We start from the raw sequence: 12,235 nt of genomic DNA on the forward strand, positions 1-12,235 counted from the left end.
ATTTGCCCATTTACTGTCATGTGTGTTGTAAGACATGTTTTGAGTAAACATTCAAAAAGCCATGTATAAGTGTTTATATATTATTTATAAATAAGATAAACCATATTAAACAAGTAATTCTGTCTAATTACAACTTGAGAGAAGGGGCATAAAAAAGCCTAAATATTAGTGCAGTTACATTTTTTACCATGAAAGGCTGGTCCTGTATGTCCTTCAGGAACTTTTGCTGATACTCCTGCTCCAGCAGTCAGAAGTGAGAGTGGTTGATGTTTATAGCAATGGGGCTGCAGAAGTCCCCAGAGTGGACTCAGCCATGACAAGATGAGTGTACTCAGACTTGTGAAACTTGTTTTGCACAAGGGGTGGATTAATTTTTACTGTATCAGCATAAACCACTACTTTGCTGTTGCAACTTGGACCCCTCCAGCAGTGTGCTGCTGGTGAGGTGTGACAGTGCACCTGGAATAGCCCAGTCCCGGTTTGAAAAGGTGACTGTGCTGACACATCCATTGTGTACATGTACAGGAGCAAACACATTGTACAGGAGAGGCTATTTATTCTAGCAGGAATGGAATAATGAGAATGAGGGGGTGGAAACCCAAGCCAGAAAATTCAAATATGAAATGAGATACACATGTTCAACTGTGAGAGGTGATATGCCTTAGCCAAACACAACTTAGTGGGCTTAGTACAGGGGGAACTCGGTGAAATGTAATGGTCTGTGATATGCAGAGGGTCAGGTTCTATGATCTAATCATTTCTTCTGGCTGAAATCTCTTCATAAAAAAGTCTAGTTCAAGCATAACTTACAGCCTAAAGAGAGGAATTGCTGCCTGGAATTCAATGACTAGTGCTTGTATGAGGCAGTTAGAAGTGCCCCTTCTGGCTTTATAGTATATGGAAGGATTAATGTGTTAAAGTAGCTTAAGGGTGCAACACATGCTAGCAAAAGCTGAAGCAGAAAGAAACTCCTGTTGCAGTGCTCTCAGACAGTGCAGCCCGTGGCCATCCCAGCTGGGGCAGCGCTGGCAGGACCCAGGTGTGCAGTGACACTGCCAGGGATCCCGTGTCCTGCTCCGAGGGGATGGGCTGCACCTTGGCACCTGGGCCCATCCCTGGGCTTATGGCTCTGAGGAGGCAGAGCACATCAGAGCCATGGAATTGCTGAGATTAGTGAACACCATTCAGATCATCCAGTTACCATCAGTCAGTGCAATGCCGCCTCCATGTTCACCATTAAACCATGTCCTCAACTGCCACATCCACACGTTTTTTGAACCAGGGCTGGTGACTCCACCACTGCCCTGAGCAGCCTGTGCCAATGTTTTTAAATGTTTTTCTGTTGTTTCTTTTTCTTCATGTCCAATCTAAACCTCTCCTGGCAACTTGAGGCTGTTCCTCTTGCCCTGTCACTTGTTACTTTCCAGTCTGTGCACACTGATTCTACTCTGTTCAGTGAGCCAAAGCAGGTGAGGAGGAGGAGGATTCATTAGCAGAGGAGGCTCTTGATCCATCACAGGACACTGATATGGACTGATTCTAGAGCAGCATTCACTTTAAATACCATCTCCACATGTTAGGTCTTTTGCTGTGTGTCCAGCAGCACAGGAGAGCACTGTGCTCTTACTTCTCTAGAAATCTTAGAATACGAAACCTTCTTGTCTGCTGCAGAGTCACCCTCAGCACGTGGCTGTTGGATGATGCACATGAACTCCCTGAGGCTGAAGATGGTTTCTTCACTGTGACATGGGACATCCAGCAGCTGCTTGCTGCAGTTGTCCCACAGGCAGAACACGGGCTCATAGAGCCTTTCAGAGAACAGCTATGACTTGTAGCAGGAAGATGTTAGCTGTACATCTCCTTGTTTCAGAGGTCTTGTAAAGATGAGTTGTGTACCAAAAATGGGTTCCTTGTTTTGAACTAACACAGTCCTGTGTCACTCAGCACATAAATCTGTCCAGTGACAGCTCTGCACTGGGCTTTTCCAAGGAAGGCAAAGGGGCAAAGTCCCAAGAAGAGCTCCAGATGTTACTGATTTTTTCCTTGTTACTAGCAATTACTCACTTGGAATTCTCTAGCAGTTTTTCTTCTTCATAACAAACTGTGGAAGAGTCAGCAGAATCATGACCAACCAGATCCTGAAACTGGCCAGCCGTAAGAACTTGTACAAGCTTCAAAAGTGGAAGCACTTCTAGCAAACACTGCTTTGGATTTGCTCATTTTTCTTGCTTTATAAAGAAGGATTTTTTCCTTCAGTGTTAGTACTTGACTGATGCCAGTTGTATTCTTCAGAAACTGCAATATTCCTTTCAATATCATTTCATTGTCTAAGATACGGCTCCATCCCCAAACTCAGATTTTGTATCTGAAACTGTCTTTTAAGATGTATTTATTACCATGTGTTTGTTTAACTCAGTTATCTCCTTCGTCGATCTGTTTCTCGCTAACTTAAAGCTGCTGCACTTTGGTTTTAGTAGGGAAAGCTGCTTCCCCAGGGATGTATAGTCCAGGACTTGTCTCTGTAATGGGACTATTTGTTTTCTTTGCCCCTTGCAGTTGCCTGCTGTAACATTTGTAGTATGTGTTAAGTAATCCTTGAGGTAACATTTTTATTATGTCATAAAAAGTGCGTGGCAAATATATAATAACTCATGGAATTTGTTTGTTTAAAATGGAAGGATAATTTATTGAGTGTGTTACATGAGACCTGCTCCCCCTTATTAGAGCTGTAGAAGTGCAGCTTATTTAGAAGTATGTTCTATTGAGAAAAACCACGATCTCTGACATGCATAGAAGGTTTGAGCATGGTTGGGTAGAAATGACATCATAGTTTATATACTCAATAAAAATTTAATTAAGTCATTACAGAAGTTGCAGTCATCATTTAACCCTCTGATTTCTTATGTTTAGTTCTTTTTTTAAACATTCAGTAATAACCAGTCTCCAAATCTTGATGGCCTATAAAATATCTGCATGAATTTTAATAGCTTATATTAATGGAAAAATATGAGTAACTGACATAAAAGGAATTTTCCTTGTGTTTGCACTATGTGCATTGCTATAAAAATCAACAGATGAAAAAAGACAGTGGTTTAAGGGAAGAGTATATGAACTGGAAATTTGTTCACTTGGCAGAGACTAACTCATATTTTGATAAAAAAGCTGTTGTGTATTTGCCAAGGTGAATACTTGTAAGGATACTGAAAGAGAATTCAGGACAAGGGGTTCCCAATGTGGTGGGAGTGATGGGCTGGTGTCTCTGGTGTGTAAATCCTGTCTCTGCAGAGTGCAGTGTCGCACCTGAGTGTCTGCTGGTGTGCAGGGCTGATGGGCCTTGTCATTTGAACTTCTGGAGCATGTGAGAGCTGTAGAAAAGAAATGCTTTGTGTCTCTTGGATCCCTCATGGGAGTCAGTACAAAGAAGAAGCTTTACCAAAGTGTAGCTGGGCTCTTGGGAGAGGAACTGCATCACTTTGTTGGTAGAGATAACGAGTAGAGGGAAGAGGGACAGGCAGTGTGGATGTGGGAGATGCACAGGAGGCATTTCTGCCATCCCTCTGCACCCAGCAGTTGGTCTAGTTCCATTTTAAGCTCACATGGGGTCAGTTCTCACGCCAATGGGTGGCTTAGGCCAACCCAGCAAATACTTAAGCCGTTATTAAATTTAGTTAAAGGTCAGTGTGGAACTTGGACTGAGTCACACTTAGAGCATGGGAGAAGTTGCTGTGTCATCACAGACTCTGAAAGAAGTTTAATCATAGTCAAAAACTTGTGAGTCTGAGCTGCTAGAGATGCTGGAGAAGCAGAATTCATGTTCTTGCTGGCTGAGAATCAGTCTGGACAGTACATGAGGAGCAGTGGCAGGGTGGTGTCTCTGTCTTTAACATTCCAGTACTTCCACTGTAGTAGCACATCCAGCCCCACAGTCTGTGCTTTGGGGAAAAAAAAGTTGAAAAACCTTGGAGTTTCTACTGATGAATGAAGGTCTGGAGTAGCTGCTCAGTAGTGAAGCTACGGAGGGGTCTCCATGCTCTTGGGCTGTGCTGCCACTGCAAGGGCAGCCTTGCCTCACACTCCCCCAGCAGCATTTTCTCTCCCCTCGTGCAGCTGGTGGCAGAGCTGTTGGCTGGGATGTTCTTGGCAGTTGTGTGTTGAGTAACACCGACCTCAGCATTAAAGGAGCTGTGTCATGGGGGGTTCCAGAGAGACTGAGTCGTACTTGCGGCCAAATCTCAGTGGGCTGGGGCGCTGGTGGTTTTTTGTCCACTCACAGTGAAACTGGGAATATTTTCTTCTCACCTCTTCCTTAAAGCCTGTACTGATGGTTTTCTGGTTTGTTTTCAGATTAATTCTACTGTTCTAAAAGAAGACTTGAAAAGGATGGTCGAAAATTTCTATGCATCTCTCTTTGGATATGATGAGGTAAGATGGCTGTTTTCAGGGAATGTACAACAAGTAGACCATCTAATTCTTGAACACAGAATAATCCAGAACGTTCACTGTCCATTTCTTTGAAGAAAAATTGCATTAAGGAAGCAGCCTTGAATAAAAGTTCTTAGAAGAAAACAGCACAGAGCATACGGATTTAAACCATGGGGTGTGGAAGGTAGGGTGTTCTTTGTGCTGATTCACCATCCCTTCTTGGCCACCACTAAATCATTTCCTCCCTCTGAATCCTGTTGTACTCAGCTGTACTTTGAAAGCAAATAGAGGATTTGTAGAGTATTTATAGGGAGTCTATGTGAGAATATTTATAGGCAATACCTAATAATACACAGAGGCAAAAGCACCACTCTACACAAGAGTCTGCAGGACTTTCAAGAGGAAAATACAATTACATCAATTTTTTTGCTCTAGTGAGTGTTGCTTTTCAGATGCTCTTGTTCACATCATGATATTATTTTTGTACACAGTGATTTGCATTATTAATATATTGTAAGTGTAACCTCATAGAGTTGTGGACAGTATTACACATGCAAGGTTTAATCTAGTTTTAAATATAGCCAGGATGTGTCTGCTTTTGCTTTGTTGACACTCTTTTTGGAAACATAATGTTTGCTTTGATTAAAGACAAATGTTGACTTTTTTTTTTTTAACGGAATATTTTAAAGTCCTTTGCCTCTGGCAAATGTGTCAGCAGAAGACAGGAGTTATGAGCCTGTTGTGACAACACCGCATAATCTAAAAAGACAATAAAAGTTCAAGAGAATTTGGACAAATAACATTAATGGATGTTATTCTTGTATAAACTAAAGCTAATATTAGATTTAACGGAAAAATCTAGATAGTTCTTGATGAGCAGGATTTCTCTCTCATTTAGAATGAAAAATAAAAAAGCAAAGAAAAATAGCAAAATCCAGACTACAGTTCTGAAACATTGGATTAAATATCCTCTAATTTTTCTTTTTAAAGTGTCATAGCTTCACACATTCCCATGAGGTGGTGCTGCCTTCTCTGTAAGATCATAATTTTTATGGTAAAGATTTCATAACTTAGAAATGCAGTTATCAGCTCCGACGTTAGGAATACCCGGGCCCAGGTTTTTTCCAAATTAACTTGCCAGAAAATTGGTTACAGGCTGCTCTGTAAATTAATTTAAGGCCAGGTCTGTTTTTCCATTCTGGGAAAGAGTGATGTTGCTGCCTTTCCATGTGCAGAGCCCATGGCAGCTGTGGGCTCTGGGACAGGTGCCGTGGCCAGGGGCCAAGTACAAGAACGGGGGTGTCTTGTGTTCAGACCTTCTTCACGTGCAGTTTTTAATCCCCCTCTGCACTTTCCTTTAGGGAATCTTGTCTGATGATCATGTTCTGGCAGCAGCCCTTTGGAGAAACCTTTTTAACAGGAACTGTGAAGACCCTCGGCACCTGGAGCTGCTCGTGGAGTACGTGCGCAAACAGGTACGACCCACTCAGCCTCTGCTTCACAATGGGGTGTGCTTTCTTTTATTGCTTGCATATGCAGCTCACTACTCATAAATAAATCTGATTTTAATATTCAATGATCATTTTTAAGGAGAAGAAGGTAAAAATCTGAAAACTGCATGGTATTTATTATAGAGTCCTGAAATGTCCTAAGCTGGATGGGACCCTCAAGGGTCATCCAGGGCAACTCCTGACCCTGCTCAGACACCCCAAAATCCCACCCTGCGCATCCCTGGCTGTCATGTCCAAACGCTCCTGGAGCTGTGGCAGCCTCGGGGCTGTGCCCATTCCCTGGGGAGCCTGGGCAGTGCCCAGCACCCTCTGGGGGAAGAACCTTTCCCTGATCTCCAGCCTGACACTCCCCTGGCACTGCTCCAGCCATTCCCTCAGGTCCTGTTCCTGGTCACCAGAGAGAACTGATCATTACTGCAGTTTGATGACAAATGGCTGCAGAGAAATTAATGAAATATTGGAAGCAATTCTGCTCATCTATTTCTGGACCCATGCTATGAAGGGGCTTGACAAAATATGCCAGAAATAGGCTGCAACTTGTGGAGTTGTTATCAATGTTAGAGAGTTGGGGTTCTCATAGTGAAATAGCACATAGAACTTGAAAGTCTCTTGGTGACCTTTGAGAAAAAGAAACAGATGGGTTTGTTTTCCAGAATTATTTCTGTTTCTTTCAGTTATTACCTGGAGGAGACAACACTGAGTAGTGTTTGTCCTCGCAGCTCTGAGGGGGTTTGTGAACCAGATCTCCAGAAAATGTTGGTGGGATAAAGTCCATGTGGGCACCAAAGAAAAGGGGTGAGAGAAGTTATGGAGGAAAAGTGGAGGGTGTTGGACAGGAAATTGAAGACCAGAACTTTCACAATAACTCTGTAATGTTTCCAGTACCATATTCAGGATCAGATAGAGGTAAGGAGAGACAGTACTTATGTGTGTGTCGAAAATGGGCAATAAAGGGCTGAGCTTCCTAAGGACACTTAGGGAATGCCAGAGAGTTCTTAGGAGGGATTGCCCTAATTAAATGCTGAAGGTTGCTGATGCCTATGGGTGAAGCTTTAGTAAAGTTTGCTGGGGACAAACACATATAAAAAGTATGTAATTTGGGATAGTGTCTTGCCAGATGGGGAATTTGTTGCACTTGTGGATATTCAAGCAAAGGATAGGTCTTAAGTAATCAGCCGTTGATTAGGAAAGAGTGATCAGACAGGAAAATGTGGCCCATTGGGGAGGAATGAGAAGAGGTTCTGTGCAGATAGGTCGTTCCTGCAGACAAGTGGTGCACTTGAGGAAAACATTCCCAGCTTTACATAGGTACCAATGAGCTCTGAACTTTATCACACAAGAATGAGGCCTTGAGATTACAGCTGTATTATTAAAATGTCAGCTCAGCACTCCATAGTGCTTAAAAAATGTAAAACAAATGCTCAAACTACTAGAGAAGAAATAAAGGATAAAATACTGCTGTGGTGCCAGTTTCACATCTCTGGTACCATTTTGAGCTGGAAAAATGTGTCTGGTTAAGGTGCTAACCACCAGGACAGACAAAACATTAACTGAAGAAGGCTCAGAGAGGAGCACTAAGGGTGACAGTGAACTGCTCCTTTATTAGCAATGAATAGAATCCCCTGCCCAAAAAAAGAATAGGAAAAAAAATGGGAGACATCTCTGGGAAATCATGAAGGCAGTGTGAAAGGTGAGCAATGAAATGGGTTCAGGGACACAGGAATGTGGGGACAGAACATTGCCACAGTTGGTTGGGGTGCTGCAGTTGCATGTGGGTTCCAAAGCCACTGGCAAGGTTTATGGAAGAAAAGTTTGCCCAAGGCTCTTTAATCCACAACCACTTCAACCTCAAAACCCGTGAATGAACAGATTTTGAGAGGGAGGAAAAATGAACAAGGAAAAGAGCATTGTGTGCTGTGTTTAACTCCTCCTGGGCAGGCTGCAGGTGGTGACTGTCAGGAACAGGACATTGTGCTTAGGTGGCTTTCCAGTATGACCCTCTGTGGCCATGGGTGCATTCATTCCCCCGTTGAGAAACTCCTTGTCCAATTATCCTTTGTTTCCAGTAACATTGTGTACCAGGTTGTCCCCACAGTTTCTTGTGGATCCTGTCTTTAACAATGGCTATTAGTGGGTGCCAGAGGAGAATATTCTGACGGGCCCACATGTGCTGTGCCCCTGGTCCGCTCACATAGTCTTCCTGAGCTAATAATGATGGTGGGTTTGTCTTTTGACTGATCCTTGTGTGACTTTTTTCTTTTTTTTCCCCCCATTTCCCATATCAAGGGTGACCAGTGGCAGCAAGTTGACCCTCTGCTGTATGATGAGAGGGGTTTTATTTTTAATTTTGCTTACACTGTACCTTAAAATTACATTAGATTCCAACTATCTTGCCCAGAGAGGTTGTGACTGCCCCATCCCTGGAAGTGTCCAAAGCCAGGCTGGACAGGGCTTGGAACAGTCTGGGATAGTGGAAGGTGTCCCTGCCCATGGAAGGGGGTGGGACTGGATGGGTTTTAAAGTCCTTTCCTACCCAAACCATTCAGGGATTTCTTCTGTTGTGAGGATGAGCATTCATTGCACGTTCACCTCTTCCAGCTCATGTGCTTTTATGTGATAAATCCCAGGTGTTCCCTGCTGGTCAGGCCATTTTTCTGTAGCTAAAACCTCAGGTTGTGTGCAGGATGGGACCTCTCCATGGGGTGCTGGTCCAGGCAGCGTCCCCTATAGTAGCCACCAGGAGGATGAAGTGACTCATGGCAGCTTTGCGTGGCTCCTCTTTGCCCTGTTGCCAAAGCTTCAGAGGAGGCATTAGCTAAGATATCAGTGACGCAGGGAACTCCAGGGGATCTGCAGATCCTTATCCTGGCCTTGCCATGATGCTTCACAGTCAGAAGTGAGCTTTTTAGAGCTGCCTCACACAAATGGCAGAGTAGGCTGAAATCTCCCTGTTGTGCTTGCTTTTTGGAAAGACAGGTGTTTGTGTAGCTGCTGAGGGAGCTGGCTGGGCACAGGGACACGTGGCAGTGACTTGCTGTGCTTGCAGGTGCAGCACCTGGATGCCCTGAGCGGGGAGGACCTGCTGCTCACGGGCGAGGTGAGCTGGCGGCCGCTGGTGGAGAGCAACGCCCGCAGCATCCTCAAGCCCCTGTCCCCTGTTTACAACGACGAAGGACTCTGAGATCCATGTGCCAGAAGAGCTTGGGAAGCATGCCTGGAATGGGACTGGGCTGAGGCTGCATGGTCAGGAAGAACAGTCTGCTATTGGAAGGAGAACATTTCATTAGCAATCCCATCCGTGGTGCCTCTGTAGCCTCCTGGACAGCCATACTCCCAAATCTTCACCTGCAAATAAATGCTTATTGTTTTAAGAACCTCTGTCCTTTTTATGGCCCTGAGTGGCCCCTGCTGACAAATGGACAGAGCTGCCTTCTGCCATTAGGAAACCAGGTATTCACCATGATGTAGAGTTCTCTCAAAAAGACATTTCTATCCCTTGCCTCCTTTAAAGAGCTGCTACTCAGAGACACAGTGGTGTCCTCTGCTCCCTGAATGGTTGTGAATGTAAATCTGAGCTTTGCATATTTAGATGTTAAGTATATCTTTTAAATGCCTGATATCAAGATGGAATGGTCCATCTTTGCTTTAGTGGAGTTAAGAATTTCTTTAACAGATTCTGAAGGGTTTTCTGTGAAAATCCCTTGTAGGAACTCTCCGCTTTGTTGCACAGTGATAAGAGAATGCAAAGAATAATGCACAGTCCCCAGCAATCCTCTGTAACTTTGACTGTCTTAGGGAGATTAAAACCCCAATTGTGGCTGGGCTGGCACTAAAAGCTGCCTCAGTACTTGATGTTTCAGTCTGCCTTGCTGATACTTCCACATTCTTTGTAGAATTGTGCTCCAGGAATTCCTTTATGGAACAGGAACATCCCTGTTGTGTCCCTGGCACAGGACTCTGCCATCCTCCATTCCCCAAAGCAGCAGTCCAGGGCTTTTTAGCAAGACCCTTCAACACCAATGAAAACTTTCTATGGCTGTGTAGGCAAGTGGTGCCAACACAGTAATTAGAGGAGCAGGAGCTGCACTGATGAGATCAGCAGAGGCTGAGGTGCTCTGTGTGGGTGGATGGTTCACCAGGCTGTTTCCAGGTCAGTGGCAAAACAGTTTTCATTTCTCTCCTGTCCAAAATCTGAGTCAATAATAAATGTCAATCTGGGTTAAATTTCTGTGTGTTTGTTTTCTGTGCCATGTGTGCTTTTGATAAGAATAAGCCCGGTAAAATCAGGATTTATTCCTAATAAAAGTATTAAGCAAAAGTAGAAGGTGATAATCCTTAATTTGTGAATTTAATCCTTAATTTTTGATTCCTTAGTCTGGTGAAAGTGTAACTGCCTAGCTGTGACTATTCCTACTTCTCAAGTTGCTTTCTTCTTATTGTGTGTGATGGGGAATATTTGCCATCCCTTCCCCTTGTAAAAAGCAGTGGGATGCAGCAAAGAGGCTCCCAAACACTGCCTTGTGTGTTTTCTTGGGGTTTTTTTAAATCTTCTTTTAAGGAGCCTTCTGTGTATAAAAAAGGCATTTTGTCATTTTTTTTTTTCCAGGGCAAACTTCCTCAGTTTAACTTGTTATAAAATGAGTCATGTAAAGAGACTCTCTTTCTGTGCGAGATGTATCCCTTCTCTGTGAAAACATTACAGCCCAAACAACTTGCTTGCAGTTTATTTAAGATGCTTTTGTTGAAAGCTGAGCTAAGCAGAGAAACCTCTTATGTGTGAAGTATTATACAGTGTGTGTGAGATAATAACACCTTGTAATTCATTACAGCTGGCTTGTATTTACATAAAAGAAGGCTGAGCTGTGTAGGAATTTGCTGATTAATTTATTTTTAATGAGAGTGAAGTATACCAAGTACCAAAATAAACTTTACTTTGTGTATCTTACTGCTCCTGGAATAGGTGGAAAAATTAATGGTAGATATTTTGGCTCAAAGCTACATACATTAATTCATATACAAAACAGTTATTTAAACTTTAACCCCTTTCCTGCTGTGTAATTTAAACCTAGGGTCATGTTCTCCATGCCATGGGAACACAAGGCTGGGAGCACACCACCATCCAGCCCAGGAACCATGCATGGCTGCAGGGAGGCCAGAGAGCTGCAGGAATTCTTGGGCCAGGCTGGAGGGGAGAACAGCTTTGTGCTCTGAATGTGGGACAACATGTGGTCAAACCGAACCCTCCCCTGTGTTTATGGGCAGGAGGCTCCACAAGTGGTGGTGCCAGATTGGAGTCATTGGCATCTGCCCTTGCACCTTTATTAGGGAGAGAATAAAGGCCTTTAATCACAGCTTTGGCTGGACCATGAAATGCCTTCACCCACCCGCTGTAAGGGCTGAGCCAGCAGCGGGGTGTGCTTGGGCGTGTGGGGCCTGGTGAGAAAACAAGGCAGATGCTGTCTCTGAATTAAAAGGGTAATTTGTTAGAGAGGCAAAATCCACTGGAGGCTACACAGGACCAGGGAAGACTTTGCTTCCCAGTCATTAGTTACTCAGAGACAGGATCCTACAATATTAGATTGGATATCAGGAAGAAATCCTTCCCTGTGAAGGTGGGCAGGCCCCGGCACAGGTTGCCCTGAGAAGCTGTAGCTGCCGCTGGATCCCTGGAAGGCCAGGTTGGACTGGGCTTGGAACAACCTGGGATAGTGGAAGTCCCTGCCCGTGGCAGAGGGTGGAATTGAGATGAACTTTAAATAAAGTTCCTTCCCACCCAAACCATTCTGGGATTCTGATGTGACCCATATTGCTCTCAAAAGGTGAGCTAGAAATCTGCCATTGTCAGTATCTTCTATATATAAGACATCTCTCCAGCTAGAAGGAAAGAAAATACATTTCCCATTTCAAGTGTTCCAGCAGCAGAGATTGGCAGGTGAGTGATTCCTGTGCACAGCTCTGCTTCAAGGGCAGCAGAACAGAGGGGGTTTAACCAAACATTGTAACGCCCATCTTTTCCTATTTTCAAAGTTTTGCAGAGGGATTGATTGAAGGTATTTCACTTATGGACGGTTCTTTGTTTATGGGTTTTCGGAAAGTGGTCTCAGACCATCAGCTTGGAGGCACTTACTGTATTTAAATGAACAAATCCGTGTGAATTTCTTTTGGAAGGAACCATTTTATCATCCAGTCTGATCTATCTCACATACAGCATTTGGACATTGCTTTGGATTCCAAAGGACTTACTCTTCACCTTTCCCAGGTATGTTAAAATGAAGAGACATGAGCCACTAAGAAGCACTCAG

The 12,235-nt window shown here is 43.8% G+C and overlaps 1 protein-coding gene across 2 annotated transcripts in view; it reads left to right on the forward strand.

Annotated features, from left to right (window-relative positions):
• UQCC1 (ubiquinol-cytochrome c reductase complex assembly factor 1) overlaps window positions 1–10,157 on the forward strand; it is a 46,821-nt gene extending 36,664 nt beyond the window's left edge. For both annotated transcript variants that reach the window (XM_066198915.1, XM_066198914.1), the window contains exons 8-10: window positions 4,345–4,422; window positions 5,784–5,897; window positions 8,980–10,157. In XM_066198915.1, the coding sequence (XP_066055012.1) occupies window positions 4,345–4,422; window positions 5,784–5,897; window positions 8,980–9,114 (327 nt within the window). In that variant the 3' untranslated portion in view covers window positions 9,115–10,157. The remainder of the gene's footprint in view (window positions 1–4,344; window positions 4,423–5,783; window positions 5,898–8,979) is intronic.
• Window positions 10,158–12,235: the final 2,078 nt, after the last annotated feature.

This window comes from Chamaea fasciata, unplaced genomic scaffold (genome assembly GCF_029207755.1).
Source record: "Chamaea fasciata isolate MVZ Bird 193981 ecotype frontalis unplaced genomic scaffold, bChaFas1.0.hap1 SCAF_17, whole genome shotgun sequence".
Classification (NCBI taxonomy): Eukaryota; Metazoa; Chordata; class Aves; order Passeriformes; family Sylviidae; genus Chamaea; species Chamaea fasciata.